Source organism: Penicillium manginii (assembly GCF_028828005.1).
Source record: "Penicillium manginii strain IBT 31320 chromosome Unknown utg000006l:1.0-4164085.0:1.0-4166146.0, whole genome shotgun sequence".
Taxonomy (NCBI): domain Eukaryota; kingdom Fungi; phylum Ascomycota; class Eurotiomycetes; order Eurotiales; family Aspergillaceae; genus Penicillium; species Penicillium manginii.
The window spans coordinates 1,756,678-1,780,501 of record NW_026643107.1 but is presented as its reverse complement, the minus strand read 5'-3'; the positions used below and the strand labels follow the sequence as shown (position 1 = coordinate 1,780,501).

At 50.4% G+C, this 23,824-nt stretch overlaps 6 protein-coding genes across 6 annotated transcripts; 5 read left to right on the top strand and 1 right to left on the bottom strand.

The window, feature by feature from the left end:
* Positions 1 to 1,334: 1,334 nt before the first annotated feature.
* Positions 1,335 to 5,365, bottom strand: N7533_009025 (DDB1/RSE1 family protein; the record flags this gene model as incomplete). Its single annotated transcript, XM_057105675.1, has 3 exons — positions 1,335 to 2,646; positions 2,861 to 4,934; positions 5,122 to 5,365. The coding sequence occupies 3 exons, from the start codon at positions 5,363 to 5,365 to the stop codon at positions 1,335 to 1,337; spliced, it is 3,630 nt and encodes a 1,209-aa protein (XP_056957124.1).
* Positions 5,366 to 5,909: 544 nt separating this feature from the next.
* N7533_009024 (ubiquitin domain-containing protein DSK2) lies at positions 5,910 to 7,389 on the top strand (the record flags this gene model as incomplete). Its single annotated transcript, XM_057105674.1, has 2 exons — positions 5,910 to 6,349; positions 6,492 to 7,389. The coding sequence occupies 2 exons, from the start codon at positions 5,910 to 5,912 to the stop codon at positions 7,387 to 7,389; spliced, it is 1,338 nt and encodes a 445-aa protein (XP_056957123.1).
* Positions 7,390 to 10,448: 3,059 nt separating this feature from the next.
* Positions 10,449 to 12,792, top strand: N7533_009023 (transmembrane 9 family protein; the record flags this gene model as incomplete). Its single annotated transcript, XM_057105673.1, has 4 exons — positions 10,449 to 10,545; positions 10,622 to 12,417; positions 12,481 to 12,701; positions 12,774 to 12,792. The coding sequence occupies 4 exons, from the start codon at positions 10,449 to 10,451 to the stop codon at positions 12,790 to 12,792; spliced, it is 2,133 nt and encodes a 710-aa protein (XP_056957122.1).
* Positions 12,793 to 15,042: 2,250 nt separating this feature from the next.
* On the top strand, positions 15,043 to 16,783 carry N7533_009022 (uncharacterized protein; the record flags this gene model as incomplete). The annotated part of the gene is made up of 3 exons (XM_057105672.1): positions 15,043 to 15,214; positions 15,280 to 15,786; positions 15,900 to 16,783. The coding sequence occupies 3 exons, from the start codon at positions 15,043 to 15,045 to the stop codon at positions 16,781 to 16,783; spliced, it is 1,563 nt and encodes a 520-aa protein (XP_056957121.1).
* Positions 16,784 to 19,480: 2,697 nt separating this feature from the next.
* N7533_009021 (putative choline sulfatase) lies at positions 19,481 to 21,193 on the top strand (the record flags this gene model as incomplete). The annotated part of the gene is made up of 1 exon (XM_057105671.1): positions 19,481 to 21,193. The coding sequence occupies one exon, from the start codon at positions 19,481 to 19,483 to the stop codon at positions 21,191 to 21,193; it is 1,713 nt and encodes a 570-aa protein (XP_056957120.1).
* A 998-nt stretch (positions 21,194 to 22,191) lies between these two features.
* On the top strand, positions 22,192 to 23,591 carry N7533_009020 (nitrilase; the record flags this gene model as incomplete). Its single annotated transcript, XM_057105670.1, is given in 3 exon segments — positions 22,192 to 22,422; positions 22,433 to 22,666; positions 22,737 to 23,591. 3 exon segments carry the CDS (start codon positions 22,192 to 22,194, stop codon positions 23,589 to 23,591), a joined length of 1,320 nt encoding a protein of 439 aa, XP_056957119.1.
* Between the last annotated feature and the right edge of the window lie 233 nt (positions 23,592 to 23,824).

The following is a 23,824-nucleotide window of genomic DNA, read 5'->3' as shown; positions in this document are numbered from 1 at the left end:
GGATTGACATTCCGTTTGGCGTCAAAGGACCTTGCCGACGCCCTTGTCAAGCAAGCGGATCGGAACCAATAAGATAATTTGCAACGGGATTCTCTCCATTCCGATTGATTCGAAGATGAGACCCTGTCCCATCTTGACCCTCCCCCTGTTAGACGGGCTTGTGAAGCCTCATTGCGATGCCGGAGCATCAAAATCCAAGGCAAGAGTATCAAGCTCAGCAAGACCCAGTGGGTCGAGCCAGGCTGGAACAGTCGGTGGACCGCGCCTTATGCCGACAAGCACGCCCTTCGAGGGTCCACTTTGAGAAAGAACAACCGTGGTGGCCCACTCATGAGTCTCCGATCGGAGCTGCGAAGACGCTCAGACGTGGTGTTGCTCGAGATATAACCAATCATAGTCACGCGGGGGTAACCCGTCCTGCTGACAATCGATGGAGAATTTCAAAGCAAATCTGAGTTTCCAGTGTTTGCAAAATTGAAGGCCATCCTCATGGAAAAGTGAAGTCAGGCGTTGATTTCTCGAACCAAGGAAAATGACACCATCGACAGACCCATTTCCCGAGGAGAAAGAAGGGTGACGACGGTAGCCGGCCTGTTGTCTCTCGGGAGGCTCCAGATGTTTCCGACCTTAGCCGAGCACATTGCATGCCGAGTGGATATTTCTGCCGGTTTTGCAGCGGGTTCAGGGGACAAAAATCATTGATGCTGCAGGAGTTGTGCGGGTTTCGGTCCAAGCGATCGGTCTGCTACGGTGCGGTTGCTTTGTCGGTGCTGGAATTGGAAGTTGTGGGAAGGCGCCGAGGACCCGCATCAGGTGATCCCGATGCATAGTATAGTTTTTGTACACCTCAACTATGGCTTCTATGACTGGACTTGATTTGAGTTTTATTTTTTCTCTTTTTACTTGGAGTATCATTTGAATAGTCAACATAATTCACTCTCATTGTTTCTATTTCACTATATCAATTACGTGATTTACAGGTTGTTCCGACTGATAAATTACGGCTTATATCCGTGGTGCAATGCAGATAAAACCGTACTCAAAGATCGTCGAAGTGTGTTGCCACACTTTTTTTTGTCTCATACAAGCCGTACTCGAAAGTGACGGGTTGCATCCAGCTCAAGATTAGCCGAGTAAGAGCGGCAGACCGAGCGAGGCAAGAGACGACATCCACTTGGGGAAGTCTAAGAGGAGGGGAGGGAGGGGATGGAATGGAATCATGTGAAAAAAAGGCGGATCAAAGCCACCTTTGGATATCGATTAGCGGGTACCTAGGTATCTGAAGCGCAGAGAGCACCAACGCCAGCAAAGTACGCCAGAATTGCCCCATGTTATTAATATGCCACCCTCGTTCGCATGTCCGAGATCTTTCGCTCGATCTCGCGGACGGAGCGATCGAGTTCGGCCGCAATCATCATCTTTGTGTCGTTAGGCAGAAGGAAATACATTTCACACAAATCACCGTCGATGACACCCTTTACAGGTGCATAGTATCCACGATAGATGAGGTGGTCCCGTCCCGCCAGGGGAGGGTGCTGGGCTGCCAGCTGCATTTCCAAACTCTGGAAAAAGTCCACATCCTCACGGCTTGCGAATGGGACGAACATGCCCACGGTTCCCTGTAAACCAGTCCAGACGACGATGTCACGTCCACCTGCAACTAGCTGCGCCTTGTGGATGCTGGTGGGGATATCTTGGGTATAGTAGTGGACCATCAGTTCAAGACGGTTGGGAGTACCCTGGAGATAGCCACGCTCGTGTACAAGGTGGGCACCAGACCCATCTTCGTCGGCCTGTTCAGAGACCTTTCCAGGGCATCGCATCATCCACAAGTTTCCAAACTTGTCACCACCTGCGACGGTTTCGTAGTCAACCATGGCCGTAGAGGTTGTCCAACGAGCGATAGAGTCGTCCACGAAGGGAATCAGAACATTCTCCTGAAACTTGTAGACGACGAAAGTAACACTTTCGCGAACATCACTGACCACAATGCGGCTTCCTTGTGTCTGAAGACCAACGATCGTCTTGGCGACCACGGGTGCCTGGCACTTTCGTAGAAGTTGCTTCATACCCAGATCGTAGAGGCGCAATGTGGAGCCAATACCTGCTAGAAGTCGACCTTGGAATGCAAGAAGAGCAAGAGGAGGGTCTTCAACCTTGGTCTTATGAATGAACTCCAGCTCGCGACCGTCCTCCTGGAACCGGTAAATGTGGATGAAGCCGCCACCAGATGATGGTGGGCTGACAGACATATCCTTTGACGTGCCCACAACTAGGAATGTCTCATCGTCTTGGCTTGAGAAAGACACGGCCGCGACACTAACAGCCGCCTCATTGTCTTCGAGGTCCAGTGTGAAGACAACGGACTTGGTAGAAATTGGATCAACAATTTGGATGCAAGAGGCCCAGTGGCCAGTTCCGCGAGGGTATCCAAACTCCTCCGGCGGCAGGATGACAGCTTCTCCATTACGGCTCTCGGAATCTTGGATGAGACTTTGTCGTGTAGCTGGTGACAGGACACCATTGTCGGACTCGATTACGTAGAAGAGCGGCTGTTCGGGATGTTTGACGAAGCGCCGGGGTGTGTAGGCGAGGGGGATAGACTCTTGAAGCATGTTGTTATCCAGTTTCTCGATGGAGAAGATTCTGCATGTTCGTCAGCGATGATACGCAACCAAAGTGAAAAGAAATGCAATGCAGATGAAGATGATGTTGATCTCAGTAGGAACAATTGGAATATAAATAAAAAGTTCTTCGACATGGTGATTCAGGTCCCATGTTTCATCATATGATCGAATGTGAAGGAAAATGGCGGGGAGGAAAAAGAAAGAGAAGTGGAATGGAATGGGTTAAAACGTACCGGAGATTGCGGCCCTGGATACCGATCATGCCTTCCACGCATTGCTCACTGGAAAAGTTCCAGCCCCATTCCAGGCCAACATAATCCAGGGGAGTTAGCATGAAGCTCTTAGTTTGAGTATCAGAATATCCAAGCCAAGGACGAGAGCTGAGGGCTAGAACTGCGGTTTGTCCCTTCACGGAGACTTGGGAAAGCTTTACGGGCTTGGCGCCCAGGAAGCGTGTTCGAGTATCGGATAGCTCTCCAGTAACCTCGTCGAGGACAGTGCGTAGGTAAACACCGGAGTAGAGACCAATGTGGAGATACAAGGTGGTACCTCCCGAACTCGAATCGGCCATGGCCATGATACTGAGAGCGGATGGTGCGGACGTCAAAGCCTGGACAGACTTACTTTCTAATGTAGAATCTGGGTCCAGGCTGAGGATACGCACTGTAGAGTCATCGCAGCCAACAGCCAGGAAGGAGCTTCGCATCCTGCCTTCGGGAACTTGCCCGAGGCTGAGACAAGTGACAGTACCAGACATTTGCCTCCTTTCGTCATATTCGGCCAAGGTACCATCTGTGTCCATTTCGAAGTAGACAATCTCGCCGGAGCTGAGGGCAACAGCAACTTGACGCTCGTTGGTGGCGGCGGCCACAATAGACCGATGCTGAGGAGCGGGCCATTCATTGACGCGGCCACCCGCGAGAAGATGGCGAATGCCGCGGGGGTGGACTTGAATGAGCGAGTCCTCGCCCAGTTGCTGCACGGCCAGAGTCGGAGCAGTCGAAAGAAATCCTGTATCTGTGACCTCCTCAACGACCTCGCCAATGCCCAAAACCAAAGTGCCGTTGGCAAAGGAGAGAACGATGTAAGCATCGTATTCATCAGAACGCGTCAGCTTAGTAGTCCAGACGGCCGATGGGACAGTTCGAAGTTCTGACTCGACGATCTCAGAAACCTCTAGTCCGTGCTTGAGAGTTCTGAAAGTGCTGCGAGCCCCAGTGCCACCCACGGAGTAGATTTGTGGGGCATCGTCCTCGGTAAGGTTGGCAATCTTACTGTCAATCAACGGATTGAGAGAGTTGATGGTTTCCATCAGGTTGAGATTCTCGTATGTCCGCGGTTGGAAGAAAATCGGATCATAGGGAACAGATGGATCGGCGGAATAATCATCGCTAGAGAATTCGGTTTCCTCATCATCATCGCCAAGTTTTTCGAATTGGTAGAAGTGATGATTACCAGCTTCGCTAGCCACATAAAGGAAGCCACTTTTGAGAATGAGCAGGTTGGAAGCGACCGGGACGGTATCGAAGTATTTTATCTTCAATCTTTGCACTTCTCCCGTCAATTGACCATTCTCATCCTCAACCATTTCAAGGTTCAACTTAAACATATCACCGTCATCGGTCTGCAACAGAAAGAAGAAAGCTCCCCTCATTTTGTGCATAACTCCAGAGACTATGGTGCGTTTCCGCTCGGGGTTTTCAGTGGGACCCTTGCGGCGTGGGATGGGCACGCGGAAAGCATCTTGGTTGGAATGACGATAGGTGACACTATCTTCAGCGCACACCAACACTCCGCTTGGGCCGTCCGCGCCACCGGGGACCTGGAAAAGCATGTTCGCTGTGCGATCGACGGGGTCAGACCACTTGCGGACGACATGATTCAATCCAAGATCCAGCTCGTAGTAAACGAGGACTTTCTCAATCTCCTCGTAAGCCAGGCCAGTGGGATCTTGGTCAGCTTCAGAGTAATCCACTTCCAAAGCAGCAAAGATGGGGTTTTCATAGCCCACATCCAAGGAAATCATGGCGAAGACCAAAGTTTGCGGTTTATGAGCCTCAAGAGGAGAGGAGATTGTAAGCTCCGCTTGGGAGTTACGGTTGAGAACATAGACCAGCTTGTTCTTCTCCACGGAAGCGATCAGACACGCACGTCCTTTGGGATCCACAGCAAGATATTGACCTGGGACAACCCGGCGAACACCCGACTTTCCAAATGTTTCCAAGTGGATGCGGTTAAAACGGTTCTGAGAAGGAACATATTCAATGATTGTGATACGCCCGGAGTCGGAGCCGATGATAATGTAATCTGAATGATATACTCAGCACAGTTCGCACAAAGATTATTTGCAGCGTCAACGTTGCTGGCCGGGGGCAGGTCCGCTTCAACCCTTCAAGGGGGCGGCTCAGAAAACCAGGACCGTGCTACCCGGGAAGCTTGAAGAATCACTAAGTTGAACTCGTAAATGCAAACGCGGGCTAAATGCAAGACATACCTTTATTGCTTCCGGCTAACCGAAAGGCTGCCAATGAGCGGATAATGCCGAAGACATCTTGTGAAAAGATCGGTGTCACTTTTCCCTGACTGGGGTCGGGGCGGTGGATTGTCAGCTTCGAACCCGAGGCAGTGACGATCTGCTGCTCCTTAGTACCCGAAAATTGACCCAGGATGGCCTGGGTGATTGCAGTGGGAGGCTGAATCGTCAAGGAGTACATGAACATGTGCGAAGTGGTGGCCATGGTGGACAAGAGCTAAGCTCGCAAAAACTCGCGAGCTTTCACACCTCAATACGCGACGGTCAGAAAAAGACAATATTGGAGTATGCGCAATGGCAATTGCAATAGAAATTGTGAAGCAGATCACATCAATCCCATCGCTGCTGGGGTCTAATGAAAGAAAGACACCCCAGATAGCAGAAATGCGTGATGGGGTTTAGGGGAGGGGGGGGAGGTTGAATACGGGAAGAAAAGAGGAAGCAAAATGTGCTGGTGGGACTGGAAGCTCGTTCTCTCACGTGACCCTGGCCGCTGGCACAAGATGGAAAGCGGTCGAATTACGTCGGCAACACCGTTGAGTAGCTCCGTCCAACTGCCAACCCGTTGCTTTCAACAACCCAACCACCACCGATCTTCCTTTTTGGCCTTCTAAGAAATTGCTATCTCTCGACAACTGTGCGCATCGCATACATCTCTTCACTTTTACATTCAACGCCTTAGAGGCGATCAGTCGCACCCTCTCCCTCTTTAATCACCCCACACTTCTCTTCCGACAAGTCAATTCACCATGGCCGACGACGCTGGTACTGCCGGAGAGGCACCCATTACCTTCATCGTCAAGACCTCGACAGATAAGAAATATACCATGACCCTTCCTCTATCCACTCTGGTTTCAGATCTGAAGCAGAAACTTGAAACGGCCGAGCCAGACAAGTCCGACAAGTCCGATGACACCAAGAGCATCCCAGCCGATCGTCAACGGCTGATTTACTCCGGCCGGATCTTGAAGGATAACGAGACTCTGGAATCTTACAAGATTAAGGATGGACACACTATTCACATGGTTGGTAATGCCAACAGCAACCAGCGTGCAAATGCTGGAGCTACATCTAGTTCGGGGGCCGCCTCTGCTACGGGAACCCCAACTCCTCCTGCCGCTGCCGGTGTTCCTACAAATTTGGCCGCCGGTACAGGTAACAACCCTCTCGCTGGGTTGACTGGAGCTCGGTATGCCGGGTTTGCCCAGCTTCCTGGGGCAGGTCTCTTTGGCCCTGATGGTGGGGTAAGTATACTCCTCGGTTGGCTCATAAAGCATCCTTATGAGACATCAATCAACTCCAGGTTTGCTGACGTGATGCATTTGATCTAGATGGGACCTCCCCCCCGATAGTGAAACTATGCTGAACATGCTCGAAAACCCTCAATTTCAGTCTACGCTCAATGAAGCCCTCCAGAACCCCGCGATGATCGACATGATGATCCAACAAAACCCCATGCTCCGCGATATGGGACCTGGGGCGCGCCAGATTTTCCAAAGTCCCGAGTTCCGCCGTATGCTGACGGATCCCCAACAAATCCGTCAGATGATGCAGATGCAGCGGATGATGGGCGGTTTGGGAGGTGGTGGCGGCGCCGACGCCGGCGCCTTCCCCGCTCCCGGCGTGACGAACACAACTGCTGGCGAGAACCAAAACCAACAGCAAAACCCCGCAGCCAACCCGTTTGCACAGAATCCGGCTGGAAACCCTTTTGCCGCTCTCTTCGGCGGTAACGCCAACCCATTCGCGAATCCCCTCGCACAGCCCGCCAATACCGATGCTGCGAACACCCAGAATCAAGGCGACCAGTCCACGGATCGGGGGACTACGGGCGAAGGACAGACTCCTGAGGCTGCTCAGAACCCATTCGCCTCTTTGTTCAACCCGGCCATGTTTGGTGGTGCCGGACTGGGTGGACAGGGTGGTATGAACCCGTTCATGAACCGCGATCCGGCCATGATGGCTCAGTTGCTTCAGGGATTGGGAAATGGGAATGCAGAGAACGGCGGTGCCGGCGCGAACGCGTGGGCAAATATGCTTGGCCTTGGTGGTCCTGGCGCGTCACAACAGCCCGCTGACAACCGCCCCCCAGAGGAGCGGTATGCCGAACAACTTCGTCAATTGAACGACATGGGATTCTTTGATTTTGATCTCAACATTGCAGCGTTGCGACGATCGGGTGGCAGTGTGCAAGGCGCGATTGAGCACCTCCTGACCAACTTGTCATGAGACTCCCATAGGTTCATTCGATCGACAGTTTGTGTTTGATGAATCTGCTCATTTTCCCGATGTATTTCATGGTTTCTTGATTCGATGATAACGATTAGGCCGCACGTTGATGATTTCCCTGCCTCCTTTCTTTCACATTTTTTACCTCTATTTATCTCTGGATGTGGAATTTCTCTTTCTGAATGGCTCTGGTACACTAGCGTTTTTTTATCGCCAACGCCATCTTCAATTGAGTTCAGAATCGGACGTTTTGCTCTGCTTGTGGATCATGTTATACTAGTAACTTCAGTAGTAGCAGTAGTAGTAGTAGTAGTAGTAGTAGTAGTAGTAGTAGTAGTAGTAGTAGTAGATCTTCACTGTCGATGTCATTCAAGTTCTTGGAATAGAACGAAGGGCTTCAGCTTGAACTCAAGTGGACCGTGACCCTGGTATTATAACCAATGGTACCAATATATATGGGTAGAACTATTACTTGAAGTACCTAGGTCACGGTATTCAGGGTCCCTGGTTTATCGCTGGTTCCCCCTACCAATCCATGGATGGCAATTTCAATACACTGAATCTGTGCCAGTGAGCTATACTAGTAGAAGTACTGACACCTAGTACCAGTATCACAATTATCATGATCATGACCAGGTAACGTGTTCCACAACCGAACGGGCCGGACAACCGAACGGGCCACCCCACCCCATTACGACGATATATATTGAATATAACTCAACCACCATATAATATATTGCAAAAACTAGGCGTTATTCACAACTGGGCACCTATTCCGCTTGTGCCCTGGCTCCCTGCAATTGCCACAGCGCTGTATAGGTCTCTCAATCGTCGTCCTGGTTGCGCGGCGTGGCGCCGGGGGTATTGCCAATTGGTGCTCATATTCAATTTGTACACGCAATTGCAGGTCCTCTGCTGTAATTCCACCTTCGTAGGGTAATTGCCTATTTGGTAAAGCTTTTTTTCTTTGCTTACGTCCATTTTCGGCCATTACACGCTCATATGTTGTCTTTAACATAACCATCTCATGTGCAAGTAATTGTGCACCTCTGGTAGTCTGCTCCAATTGTCGATATATGTCATTATCAGGGGTTATATCCCTATAGACTAGTAATCGCTTGATTGAGGATGCCTGCCGTTGAAAATTGATAGCTTTGGATGGTGTATGAGGTATGAATTCACGACTGCTATCACTACCATGTGATGGTGGTGGTGTAGGCGATGGGGGATGAATATCAAGTTTTGATAGTACTGTCTCTGGCGAATATGGAATAATGCCCGCTGCCATAAAACTGCTAGCAATTATAGAGGTTTTGTATGTTGCTGCGCGTGCTTTAGGGTATAGACTAAGAAAGTCAGGCTTATCAATATGTGTAGAGCCCACACGTGCAAGATCTTGTACTGCCTGACCATAGAAGTGCTTCAATACACTAAAACAACCTACATCTAGTGGTTGTAATAGATGCGATGAATGAGATGGCATACAAATTGGCACAATATTGTTCTTCATGCAGATAGTGTCAAATTGAGGGGTGACATGACTCCCATGGCCATCCATAACCAAGGCAGACCAGGCACCATGTTGACGCTTTTTGACGTATGGAATGAAGGAATTTTCGAGCCACGAAATGCCAATTTCATCAGTTGTCCATCCATTAGCACTGATCTCAAAGCGCCAGTCATTCGGGACAGTACTACACCACGCTGCCATCAATACCTTCGCTTTAAAGATAATAGTCGGAGGGAGAACACCATCCAGATGGACACACTCAATTGCAGTAACCCACTCTCGGTTACCCGGTTGTAGGAGTTTGCGCTTCCCCTGCCACTCTCGACTGGTAATAACCTTTGAGGTGCTAGTAATCCCCATTGCAAATCCAGTCTCATCGAAATTGTAGATATCTTCGTTAAGAATACCATATTGAGCAATAGTATTGCAATATTGATTAAACCATTCACGAATAAGCTTCGGATCCTCACATAATGCACGCTGTGCAGCGTAGCGACGTGAAAAACGTGTTTTAAGCTTATCGCGACGTTTGACAAAGTTCTGTACCCAGTTTATACCGATTGTAAGAGAGGGGGTAGTTGAACGTTGAGCGAGTAGTAAATTGGCCATTTCTCCTGCAAGAGCAAAGGTAGGGGCCTTGCCACGTGCATCTAGATCCAATATCCAATTCTCTAACGAATCCTCTTCAATTGCATCCAATTTTGTGCAATTTGCGCGAAGGGTTTGGCGATAATGTCTTCCCTTGAAACGCGCTTGCAATGTTGCACGAGGTACCTCAAAAACGCGCGCAGCTTCATTCAGAGAAGCTACTTTTTCATTTCTTAGCGCCTGTATAGCAAGTTCAATCCTGCCTTCTTGCTCAATTCGTTTTTGAGTTTTTGCAGTACGAATTGGTGGCATGGTGGTGGTTTGAAAAAGAGAGCTGCAACACGCGACGCGTTTTTTAGGTGGGGTGGCCCGTTCGGTTGTCCGGCCCGTTCGGTTGTGGAACACGTTAACACCAATAGTTACCCCACGCTGCATTTGGAATGTCACGCTCCACCAGGCTCCACGCAAGGGCCGTTAGTCAGCCTTTATTTGCTTTGAACACGTTGGGATCTCTTGGACCTTGAATGTGATCACTCCAATTGCTCTTCGCTCCAGTCCACTTCAACTTGTCGGCATTCATTGCCAATTACATTCGTTTCTCGCCCGCGGGCTATTCCTCCGCTGTGGCAATCTCACTCTATCTCTCCCCGGGCTGATTCGTGCATTCAAGCTACTATCAAGTCATCCGCCAAGAATAGGGTCATCCCATTAGCGTGCATCCCCCTCTCCACCCTTGGCCTACCCCGTCTTCGATCTGTCTAAAAACTCCCTTTGGACGGACATATCGAACCGGAATATCTTCAATTTTGAAGATCAAGGGGTGTTGATCCATTTAGCCACTCGGGATCTACACTTCGCCACACCCATCTCCGAGCGATCCTTCCGAACATAACATCGCATGCGCTTTGAGAAGCTGACCCAATCTGACGGCGCAAGCTGAATCAAACACCCACATTCTGAAATGTATTATACCACGCCCACGGGGCCGTTGTGTCTGCACAACTGGGTACTCTGGCTGTTCTTCTTTGTGTCGACTACCTGGTCATTCTACATCCCTGGTAAGCTTCGCTCACATAGCCCCATTTGGTCTCCACCTTCTGGCATTGGAAGCTAACAATCTCACTTCCTCGAAAGGATACTCGGTTACCCGGTATAATGATGGCGATGCAATCCCGCTGCTCGTGAATAAGATATTCTCCGACCACACCCAACTTCAATATGCCTACTTCGACCTCCCCTTCGTCTGCCCTCCGAGCGGTAATAAGCATGGTGGATCCCCCTTTGGATCAGGTCAAAGCATCTCGCTCAATCTCGGCGAGGTGTTGCGCGGCGATCGCATCATGACATCCGATTTTGAGCTTCAGATGGGCAAGGACGTGGAATGTCAGTCCTTATGTTCTGCGGAGGTCGGTCGCGAGAACGTGAAGTGGGCCCGCCAGCTCATCAAGGAGAACTATGTCATTGAGTGGATTGCCGATAACTTGCCCGGCGCAACGAGCTTCGTGACCGTCGACCGTAGTCGCAAATACTACGCTTCGGGCTTCAAGCTCGGCTATCGCGACATCTCTCCCGCCACTGGCCGTTCGCGATACTTCTTGAACAACCATTTCACAATTGTCATCCGCTGGCGAGGAGCCCCCGAGGGAGGCAAGGTCATTGTTGGCTTTGAGGTATACCCGAAGAGTATCAGTGCAGAGGATCGCTTGGAAGGTGGTTGTCCGAAGGATGTGCACAAGCAGCGGGATGGTCTGGGTCTGTTCATTGCACCGGACATGTCGCGACTTCGAGAGAAGTATGCTGGGCTTTCTTACATCCCAGAAGACGATGAGGACGACGACGGAGCCATGCTGAAGATCCCGTATACCTATTCTGTTTACTTCCGGGAAGAGAATAAAGTCGACTGGGCGAACCGCTGGGATCTCTATTTTACTAACCAGGAGGAGGGATCCATGACCCACTGGCTGGCGATCATCAACTCCTTGACCATCTCGGCTGTCCTTGGAGTAACGGTGTTTGTCATCTGGAGTCGGACCGTCCAGGGCGATATTAAAGGCCGTGGCGATGGTGCTATGGAAGACCGCAAGCTCAAAGCGCAGTCTCGACGCAAGCGTTCCGGAGAGAAGAAAGGAGAAGGATTGCTGGACAATGCCGACGTCGAAAACGAAGCCGACATGTCCTCGGATGATGAATCCTTCGAAGACACCAGTGGCTGGAAGCTTCTTCACGGCGACGTTTTCCGAATCCCCGCCTACAGCGGTCTTTTGGCTCCACTTGTCGGTTCTGGCATGCAGCTTCTCTTCATGGCTACCGGTCTACTTCTCCTGAGCTGTCTGGGTATTTTAAACCCCAGTTTCCGCGGCGGGTTCGTCAGCGTTGGCATGGGTCTTTTTGTCTTCGCGGGTGTCTTCTCGGGCTATTTCTCTGGACGGCTCTACAAGACCTTTGGCGGATCGACCTGGCGAAAGAATACCTTGATCACTGCTCTATTATTCCCCGGACTGTCGTTCTTCCTGGTTTTGGTTTTGAACCTGTTCGTCTGGGCCCAAGCGTCCAGCACTGCCATCCCGTTCAGCACTCTGATTGGCCTCCTCGCTCTTTGGTTGCTTATCCAAGTTCCCCTGGTATACATCGGAAGCTGGGCTGGATTCGTGCGGGCGACTGCCTGGGAACATCCCTTGAAGACCAATGCCATCTCTCGGCAAATTCCGCCCCAGCCTTGGTACCTGCGCAGCCCCGCCGGCCCTCTGCTGACCGGATTGATTCCATTTGCCGTCCTTTTCATCGAGCTCCTCTTCTTGTTCAAGAATTTGTGGCAAGATAAGAGTGGCTATTACTACGTGTTCGGCTTTCTGAGCGTGGTTTCCACCGTGCTCCTTGTTACCGTCGTTGAAGTGACGATCATTGCGACATACAGCCAGCTTTGCTCCGAGGTAAGTCCCCTCTCCTTTGGGGGTTGTTTTTCTTCCCTTCAAAATTAATACTAACGTCTTCAGAACTATCACTGGTGGTGGCAGAGCTTTTTGACTGGTGGCAGTAGCGCATTCTGGATCTTTGCCTACTGTATTTGGTACTACGCCTTCAAGCTCCACATCACAGGATTCGTCTCGGGGTTGCTATTTTTCAGCTATAGTTTCCTCGCCTGCGCTGTATACGGCCTGTTGACCGGAACTGTAGGTTTCCTTGCAGCCTACGCTTTTGTTCGACGAGTTTATAGGTACGATCGTTGATCGCTGGGGCCTTCCCCTACTCCACATTTTCTTGCACCAGGCACTAATCAGATCAACAGTGCCATCAAGGTTGATTAAAACACCGCCGACAACCTCACTCACGATTTCATCTGCCTCTTTGACCAGCATTGGTGTCGACCACCACGGCGTATCCTGTCCTTTAACTGCATGTCTGCACCAGACTTTTTGAGCCTTCTATTCTGTTGTTTCTCCATGTCTGTCCTTGAAGCTTCATCGTTGTGCTATTTAAATACAGGGTGCATGTACAGCACGGTATCAGCATTGGCAATCTGCCGTTAATTACTTAGGTGATCGCAACAGGTTGTGTATTGTTCAAGTTCTTTCTTCAATATAAATACCATTACATCAAACAAGCTACATCTGACGCCCTGTCTTTGCATCTATGAAAACCACTCAGTTGGAACTTACAGCTAGAGTGGTGCCAGTAGGAACTATTACCAAACTGGCAAGGCACAAACAGCCACCTCCGGTACTAGTCAACTATCGTAGTTACCTACCTAGGTAGATAGTGTACAGAGGAGTGTATTACTTAGTAGTGGTGGTGGTGATAGAATGCACCTCCTTCCACATTCCGTAAATTCCCTCTTCGTCTTTCTCTTCCTCTTTCTCTTTCTCTTTCTCTCATCTCCCACTTCTGTCCCCTTGCCACCCGTGGACAAGTCTGCTCTTTCATTGACTCCCTTGAGCGTCTCGCCAAGGACGGTGGTTTCGGCAGATCATTTGGAATTGCAGTCACAGTTTCAGGAGACCGTTCTCAATACCCTGTGTGAGGCTGAGGATTTCCACGAACTCGTGATTACCGACCTCCCCCCCAGACTGGGCGGACTTTCTTTGGAAACTTGAGGGAGTTATCCCCAAAGTTCGAAAGGTTCGTAACCCCTATTCCCCAGATATTGGTTATTTACGACTCAGGGCGCCACGCTTCTCAGATAATTGGGTTGGCCAATGGCCGTCACACGAAATTTTCCGAGCTGCAGCGACGGGTTTCATAAACGCCGCATAGATAAAAATTTTCTTGACCCAGCAAGATACAAGTAAGATCGAGCTCAGCCAATAACTTGATCCCACGCTGATTGATAATATGGCTGACCTTGAAAGCACTGAAATTTGGAAGTGGTCCATATGCTAGGTGCATCAAAGAACCGGATTTCCTTATCCATAACTCATTGCAATAAGGTATCTTCCAATTCTGGTTGTGGAAGTAGGGTGGGGTAATCTTGAAACTGACAACGAACTACCTGAGCAGATAACCATGCTATTGATTGGTGGTAACGTGGAGATTAAAGTTGTTATTCTTGTCAAGTTGATGAAACATGCAAACAACGGGGTCACTGGAACCCTTGAAGTTTACAAAAACGACCGATAAGGGGTCCCAATACGCACACAGATCGAGACTATCTTCCCTGCGCCGCCTGGTAACCCCCCCCTCAGCCACTCAACATTCAACGTCGTGACATCTAACCTGTCCAACCTCCCCGCTATCCAACTTGAGACTTTTCCTCTACTTGTTAGCAACTTACGCAACGACGCTCGAAGCAGCCTTCAGAAGGACACGAAGGGACATTTCCGTAGGTAGGTAGCTGAATAGCTGAGCGAAGATGGCTATTTCACCTTATCAGTTCAAGTTAGGTACTACTTCTAGTTCCTACCCTGGTAGTATATCCATGGTATTATGGTAATTATGATAGCAGATATAGATCTAGAGCTTTCTTTAGGATGGACCTACTTAAACCGTCTACTTTACACAAATGACTAAAGCCTCTATCAAAGTCACTCAAACCCAACTCATTCATACCCTTCCGGAGCCTGCACAAGCGCTGCTGCCATCCATGGATAGTACCTGGGTATCGGCCCTTGAATTTCCGGGTAAACCTTATGGTGTCCCAGGCTTCAGGCGCAACTGGCAATCTTATCACCACATACAAAAGGATATTCACACCTGGGCACACTCCCTTTCAAACTTCACCTTCCAAGGTTTCTCCTCTCTCGCCTTCATTCCATTTGCACAAAGTTCAAGTTTACTTTATCCCATCGAGACCCAAGTTGTGGAACTTCATTGGCAGGTACATCTTCGTTCATTTGAGCATCTCACTTGTCTCTGCCAGTCCACCTTCTCTCGAATATCGGATACAAAGTGCACGTGGTCTTCATCTGAAGGGAAATCATCTGAAGGGTAATCCTTCGAGGTGACCCTCTCCACCTTTTCCTCACTTCCTCCTCTCCTCTCCCCTCCTTCCTTTCTCTTACTACCTCTTTTCTTATCTCGTTATCCTCCAACCCACCTCATTCTGTCCACCGCTATCAGCAATGTCTTCCAAATCTCCTAAGGAGATTGAGCGTAGCGCCGAAGTTCTGACGTACCTCACCGGTCTGACTATGGACAAGAAAGACATGATCAGCAAAAAGTACAAGTACCGTTTCGAGCAATTCTCCTCCGGTGAAATCCACACGAAACACATACGCTGCATGGATTGTTTTGGTATGTCTCTCCCCTCTATTTTTCTGCACTTTGCTTTGGCAAATGAGACTAAATATTCATTGCAGTCCTGGAGAGTTCCACTGCGGCGAAGCGTCGCTATCGTCTGCCCACCGAGGCCGAAAAGGAAGAAGCTCGTCGTGAACGCACTTGTTACTATGACTTCTGGCCCGAGTACAAGACTAAGCCAATGATCCTGACTAGCGGGGGTACCATTATCCCCTCTGACGATCCCCGGCAACCTTTCATCTTCCGAAAGGACTTCCCCAAGCTTGATCAGAAGCTTGACCAGTACTATCCCGCAGGGTACTACGCCAAAGCAATGGAAAAGCCGCGCCACAAGATCCAACAGACAGACGACAACCGCCACTCATTGGTCCCAGAGTGGACAGAGACGCCTCTTCTCGGAAAGGAGATGGATCCCAACAAGCCATGTTACACCATGACAAATATCTACAAGAATTTCGAAATCATGGAATGGTGGCGTTACTACACTCCTCTTACCTGGAGTGACTACATTGCACTTCGTCCGGACATCAATAAGGTCCCCCAGGCCTCATGCATCGGCCATCCTGGTAAGGTCGGAAGCAACAGAGTAAGTTCCATTGACTTTCCCCTTCCCCTCCTTCTTTATTTTTGACATTTGAACCCCGCTGATTTGATTCCAGAAGTGGACCTGCTGCGGCAGATGGCCCGATTCCCCGGGTTGCCGCCACGCCAGAGGCCACCGATTCCCGGATATCAATGCCGACAGGGAAAGGGAGATCTGGCATCTGTATCCAACTCCCGATCCCAGCGTGGCCGTTGCCCCCCCGAACCGCCGTTGCCTTGAGTTGTGAGACAGGCATCGCCACGGACGGCAGCCATGAGATTATTCGGATTGGAATGATCGACTTCTTCACCGGAGAAGTTCTGATCAATAAGCTCGTCTTCCCAACTGAAGACGTCAAAATGCTCCATTTGAACACTCGCTGGTCTGGCGTGGACTATCAAATGTTGCACGTTGCCCGAGCCATGAAGAATGTGCTCGAAGGCCGCGACGCGGCTCGCAACCGTGTCTGGGACTTCGTCGGTCCCGACACAATCATCATCACCTACGCCGGTGGTACGCGGGACCTGCTAGACCTGCGATTGATTCACCGAAAGGTCATCGACCTCGAGGAGCTGGAGTCACGCCGCGATAAGTCCGACCAGATTAATCTCTGGAAGGGCGGACTCCGAAATCTTGTGTCTGCTCATCTGCAGCGGAAGTACCCAAGTGGCAGCCACGGAAATGTGATTGAGACCGCCATCGCACTCCGTGACCTTACACGTTGGTACATGAATAACTTGCCACCAGTCATGAAGACCAAGGTGGATACCAGCCGCAAGTGCACGGATGAGGAGCTTCGGCTGGCCGCTGAGTTCAGAGAATCCACTCGCGAGATTTTCGGCGAGGCGGTAATCGATGAGGATTACCGCTTCTGCCTTCAGCACAACTATCCGCGTGAGGGAGGAGAGTGGATCCGGCCTGAAATGGAGGAGGACTTTAATCCTCCTATTGTGGCTGATACCAGTGAGCTCTGGGGGTAGTAGAATTGTGATTCTACAAGCACATTGTCCAGCGCGTTGGTGGAAGTTCATCGGTTTCTGCGGTGGTGAATGATGATAGTCGTGGTGGTGGAAGGAAGGTCTTTTTGTTTTACGGTAGTGCTGTTAAACTGTGGTGGATTTTTCTTTCATGTTCTTCTTTTTTCAATTCCTTCCATTTCGTTGCTGGGGGTTTATTTTGCGCATCTTTTGTGTTCATCTATCACAAGGTGCATAGAGTACTCATTTGCGGAAGGGATACGGTTTTTGGACAGGTGGCCCGGTTTCAGGTCTTAGTAGAACCTCTTTTTCTTTTCGGGTTACAATAACACCCACGGGGAGTACTAGTTTTCTCTATTCTGGTCTTATCCTAGTAAGGGACTATCTTACTCTTCCGAGTCTCTAGCCATTTTCTCTGTATCATGTATGTACAGTAGCCGTAACTGGAACGGGACAGGGTCAGAAATGATTGTCGATGCGGAAAAAGAAATAATTATGAACGGGCGGCGGAGCGGTATTGACGGGTTGTCAAAGGAAAGTGGATCTTGGGGCTTGCTTTTGCACTATGGAGTATTTCTCCCCTTTCTCTTAGACATAGTTGATCTGTGTTGATTGCTGAGCGCTGGTAGATGTGATTGAGCGGAAATCCTGCTCACACCTGGGCATGTCCACTTATACACATGTGCAGTTGTGTGTTAGTTAACTAACTAGCTTGTGATAGTATGTCCGAGTCGCCGATGCGCAGTACTCTGTAATGAAATTTAAATTTAATTCTCCGTCATCGTGCAGTCTAGGGAGCAGATACCTAACTAAGGTATTCGACACTCTGTATGGTGGCTGTGATGTTGCGTAATGGTTCCTATTGGTAGTTCCTCCCAGGGTAGGCACTCATCTAGACAAGACTCAAATCGAGAGTGTCCCAGATGTACACCACACCATGCTGTATCGGGTGAAGTAGTCCAGCTAACTAGTGCAAGGTGGTGGGGACCGGATCTTATGCAGAACCTGGAGCCGCGAAACGGCGGTGAATCGAATCGCATCTGATTACGGAGAAACTTTGTAGGTACTTTGTATTCGCGTTCAAAGCCACGCGGCCCAGTCTTGTCTGAGTACAGACTTAGGACTCGTACTACTAGTATGTCCTCTGGAATCCGGGGGCGGCTGGAACAGACCGCCCCCATGGCGTGCTTAGACAGGGGGATTGCTCATTGATCTACTTGCACAGTGCGCGAGCGTGGATATGGGTATGTATTCTGTTCTCCGTATTTCGTATTCCGTATGTTGAAACCGGAATGCCAAGTGTCATTTCTGTACAGCTCGCAAAATTCTGTGCCGTCTGCACCTTCTGCACTTCGCACAGGCTACACTCGTCGCTTATCGGGCAACCCCGTCGGCTCTGGCAAAGTGCTCAAATTTGTGCGGTGCTCAATTCGGAGGTCGAAGCAGAACAGTAATGATTGGCTGGTGAGATAAGCAAGTGGGGGTAACGCCCCAAGCATGGCTAGCACGACATCGTCTCGCCGGAGAGTCGGTCCCAGGGGTAATGAAGCTCGGAATGATTGGGCAGGATGGGCAAGGTGACACGATCGGTGGGGAGTAAGGTTTGCGCCGGTGGTCGGGTTGCTCGGCTGAGATCGCCGGCGTTACAAGGGTCAGCTCAAGGCGGATAACCTTACTGAAGAGTCTGGGGTCGAGAGTGGGTGATAATTGCACTGAACATTACAAGTGATATGTCCAGACATACATGCAAAAGTTGTGAGGATTCCTTGCGTTGGGGTGGAAGGGGGTAGAAGTTGATTTATTTGTTACACCTACCAGTTGTAATGATACCGTCAGAATGGCGGTGGAGCAGGCATGGTTGAGTAATAGCGTGGCAAATAGTCAAGTCACAATCACTCGGCACTTGGGCACTTGCTGTCTTTGAAGGGATTTAGTGACTCGACGAGGAGACTGAGTCCGCATTGGAGGAGTCATGTGGACATACTCCATTGTGGAACGGAGTTTAGTGAGTTCATGAATAAGTTAGGTATACTTTCAAGTTGGCAAATCGATATACTACCTGGGCACCCACTATACAGTATACACCTATACAGTATAATACAGTACTGTCACATTCTTACAATCACACCATCGCACCCAGCAATTGCTTGATCTTGCGCCTTCAACGAGTACGTCACCGCTTCCCCTGATCTTCCATGCAGGACTAGTCTCCTTAGTTGAACTCATGACTCCGCTGGATCGAGCAGTGGGGATCCCCAGTTTATAACTTATATCTACGGTGTACAGGTTGACAAAGCCGACAAAGTGTGGAATATCCAGATGTAAATGATAGTGTACTGTATTGTAACCAACTATAGCCCCGGCTCTCGGGCCCTCGTGTCGAGTTGGAGCCCTCCGTAACTCCAGTGTCAATTTTCCTTTTTCAGACAGCCTCGACAAAAATTTGGTTGGATTGTGCATGAATCTTTTTTATTTTCTTATTTTTCATTTACATTGTTTGGCTCTGAACTATCCTCCCCACACATGTGCCATTCTTCTTAACTTATATCTACCCCCCTCACCCGCCTCCATCCTGTCAACTCTTCTTTTTTCATTCCCCATTCAACTTCTCATCCTCCCCCCCCTCCTCCTCTCTTCCGCTCTACATTCAACTCTGTCTCTCTCTATCCTGTTCTAGGCCAAGGCCAAAAATTCATCACAATGGCCACCAAAAAGCCAAACATCCTGTACATCATGGCTGACCAGATGGCCGCCCCTCTGCTCTCACTTCATGACAAGAACTCTCCCATCAAGACCCCCAACCTCGACAAGTTGGCTGACGAGGGTGTGGTTTTTGACTCTGCCTACTGCAACTCCCCCCTTTGCGCTCCCTCACGCTTTGTCATGGTGAGCGGCCAGCTGCCCTCGAAGATTGGGGCTTACGACAATGCGGCGGATTTCCCAGCCGACATCCCCACCTATGCTCATTACCTCCGTCGTGAGGGTTACCACACGGCCTTGGCCGGTAAAATGCATTTCTGCGGACCGGATCAGCTGCACGGCTACGAGCAGCGCCTCACAAGTGACATCTACCCCGGTGACTACGGTTGGTCGGTGAATTGGGACGAACCCGAGATCCGCCAGGACTACTATCACAACATGTCCTCGGTCATGGAGGCCGGTCCTGTCGTCCGTACCAATCAACTCGACTTTGACGAAGAGGTGATCTACAAGTCTGAACAATATTTGTACGACCACGTACGAAACCGCACTGACCAGCCATTCTGCTTGACCGTCTCAATGACGCACCCTCACGACCCATATGCCATGACCAAGGAGTACTGGGACATGTACGAAGATGTGGAAATCCCACTTCCTAAGAACGGCGCCATTCCTCATGACCAGCTGGACCCTCACTCTCAGCGAATTTTGAAGTGTATTGATCTGTTTGGCAAGGAATTGCCCGAGGACCGCATCAAGGCAGCCCGCCGTGCATATTACGCCGCCTGTACCTACGTTGATACCAACATTGGCAAGCTACTCAAGGTCCTCAAGAACACCGGTCTGGATGAGGATACCATTATCGTTTTCACCGGTGACCACGGGGACATGCTTGGCGAACGCGGCCTGTGGTACAAGATGGCCTGGTTTGAGAACTCCTCCCGAGTGCCCATGCTTTTCCATGCTCCCAAGAAGTTTGCTCCCAAGCGTGTCCCCGAGAATGTCTCCACCATGGATCTGCTCCCCACATTCGCCGGTCTCGTGGGAGCTCCCCTCGTCCCAGGTTTGCCCATGGACGGTGTCTCCCTGGTGCCGTATCTCACAGGCGAAGATGGCCTCCGAACCGACACGGTTTATGGAGAGTACATGGGAGAGGGCACACAGGCACCGCTCGTTATGATTCGCCGAGGCCGCTGGAAGTTCGTTTACTCAGCGATCGACCCACCGATGCTCTTTGACGTGACCAACGATCCGGAGGAGTTGAACAACTTGGCAGCTGGTCTTCCCATCGCATCTGCCCCTGTCCGCGAAGCTCGCGCGCCTTTGAAGTCCGCAAACCCGCTCTCCGTGGCAATTGCCAGCTTGCCCACGCCCAGTGACTCGCCTCACGCTTCCCCAATCCCGCAACGTGCTACCGACGGGTCATACCCGTTCCCATCGCCAACTCCCCCTCGCACTCCCAGCCCCGGTGATGCGGCGCTACCCAACACCACCGACCGAGTCAAGCTTTTGGCCTACTTCCTCGAGGAAGTCAACAACAAATGGGACTTGGAGTCGATCCGCCAGGATGTTCTACAGTCTCAGCGCCGCCGCCGTCTTGTCTACTCTGCTCTCATCAAGGGCACTCCCACGTACTGGGACCATGAGCACCGAGTGGACCCCTCCGACCCAATACGTCCGGAACCAGGGCAAGGGTATCCTGGACGATGTTGAACTCATTTCGCGCTGGCCCCGCGTGCTGCAGCAAGCCGCCAATGCCAATGGCATGTCCACTGCATAAAGCATTCTCCGCATAAACAGAGCGATTGAAAAAGGCCTTCAATCTTGAAAATATTTCCTTCGTTCTTTGTCCATTTCCAGCATCTATTTGCCTTTTCCAATCTCGCTCTTCATCTGAATGCCGATGTTTGTGACGATACGAACTTCCCTTTCGCGTTCCAGCAATGTGTTTGTTTGATTCGGTCTTTTTTGTCTTTCGTTGACCTCTCGTTCCTGGCATTTTCGTCCATCTGGGTTTTTGTCTTCGCGCTTTTTTTCTTCACGTTTAATCATCATCGCGAGGCGCTAATACCCGGGAAGCAGAGAGCTTCTTTTCTCTTTTCATTTCTTTTCACTGCCAAGTTGCATTTCGAGCGGTGCGTTGCACGGCTTTTATACATATTCTTTTCTTTATCCCGGGGCTGGTGCTGCCTGATGGATTGCCAATAGAACAGAATGATATTGAAGATTCCGAGTTTTATTATTTCCGGTGAAGTGTATGCAGAGTAAACTTTGCCACTGTAGAGCATGTATTGTAGTGTAGTGTAGTGTAGTGTTGTGCCACCACTTGGCTCTTAGGCATGAAGGTTTTACTTTACACCCGATGATCATTGTGCAGGCATGCATGTACTAACCTCCAAGTTGGAGAAACACCTATAAGAATTCCCCAGCCTGCAAGGAGTGTACACGAAGTATATTTAACTTTTCTAGCGCGATGTATGAAGTTGACCTTGCCCTACTCGGGCGCAGTGAAGTACACATGATGTCATTTCCCCATTTTATCATTTTCATCAACCGCCCCACCCCCGGACTGTCAGTCTACTCTATTTTGTTTCTTCCATCTCCACTTCATGATCTCCAATCGACCTATCTATACACTGCAATTTATCTCCATATCTATCAACCAAGCCAGATCCATTTGAACTACCCTTCTCAATTCACCCACATCTACAATGCCTCACCTCACAGTAGCAGTGGCCCAAGCCCGAACCCGTGCCACCCTCCCCTCAACCCTCGCCGCCCTAGAACGCACAACAATAACAGCCTCCAAGCGCGGCGTGCACCTCATCCTCTTCCCAGAAGCCTATCTAGGCGGATACCCACGGACCTGCTCCTTCGGCGCCGCAGTCGGAACACGACACCCGCGTGGCCGGGACCAGTTCCTGGCCTACTTCAAGGCGGCGGTTGATCTAGGCGATACACCCGCCGGAGCAGGCGACGACTGGGTTGAGAGGGAAACTGCCCGTTGCGGCGGGGAAGAGTCATCGAGGCGATGGGACTCGGGAGACGCTTGAGCGGATAGCGAGCGAGACGGGCGTTTTTATCGTTACGGGTGTAGTGGAACGGGTTGGTGGGACGCTTTATTGTGCTGTTGTATACGTTGATCCTATGAGGGGTATCTTGGGGAAGAGGAGGAAGGTTATGCCGGTTTGTTCTTTGCCTTTTTTCAACTTGAACCTGTCCGAGGCCCTTTTTTTTGCTAATTTTATATACCTAGACTGGCTCAGAACGATTGATCTGGGGCCAGGGGTCGGCGTCGACTCTTCGGGCTGTAACGACTGTTTTAAATGGCGTGCCCTTGACACTGGCCTCGGCAATATGCTGGGAGAACTACATGCCGCTTCTGCGGCAGAGTTTGTATTCGCAGAATGTGAATATCTATCTTGCGCCGACGGCTGATTCCCGTGATACTTGGTTGCCACTTATGCGGACTGTTGGTGCTGAGGGGCGGTGCTTTGTTCTCTCGGCGAACCAGTGTGTTCGATCCTCTGAGTTGCCGGACTGGATTACTGGGTCTGATGAGTCTTCTGCTGTTTCCGCCGTTGGTGGTGTGCAGCCGCAGACTCAGTCTAGACCTCAGCCTTCTGGACGGAAACTTTCTATTACGTCCGAGGGCCCGCATGAGATTGTTTGGCCGCAGGGGCAGGGCCATCCGTCTGATACTGAGGTAGAGTCTAAGGTTGGGGATGTGGCGAATGAGGTTGAGGAACTGGCTACGAAGGTGGAACAGCTTGGTCAGGCTAAGGCTGGGGCTGATGAGTTTGTTTCTCGTGGCGGGTCTTGTATTGTTTCGCCTCTTGGGGCTGTTCTTGCGGGTCCGTTGTGGGAGGTTTCTACGGATGATTCGGCTGATAGTGAGGATGCGGCTGCTAGTAACCCTTCCGGTCCGCATATTTTGGCGGACATCGAGGAGGAGGCAGTGGCGGTTGGGGATGGCCTGGCAATTGCACAGATTGATCTGGATGATTGTGAGCGTGGCCGGTTGGATTTGGATGTTGCGGGCAGTTACTCCCGCAGCGATGCCTTCAAGTTGACTGTTGAGGGACTGGATTTGGCACCACCTCCTCTTTAAGTGCATTCATGAAAGGGGCAACCTACTGGTAGGCAGGCTCCAAGTTTGGAGAGAGACTCGCAAGGGGGATGAAGTAGGTACTGGGATTGATTGAACACGTGAACTGCCAATATGGCTACCAGTAACTACTGAATTCCGAGACTTAAGCTCATCAACTGCCCTGGGCAACACTGTAAATCATCTGCCCAGTACATAAATCTGGTATTCAAAGTATTCAAATCGAATCTGAAAAG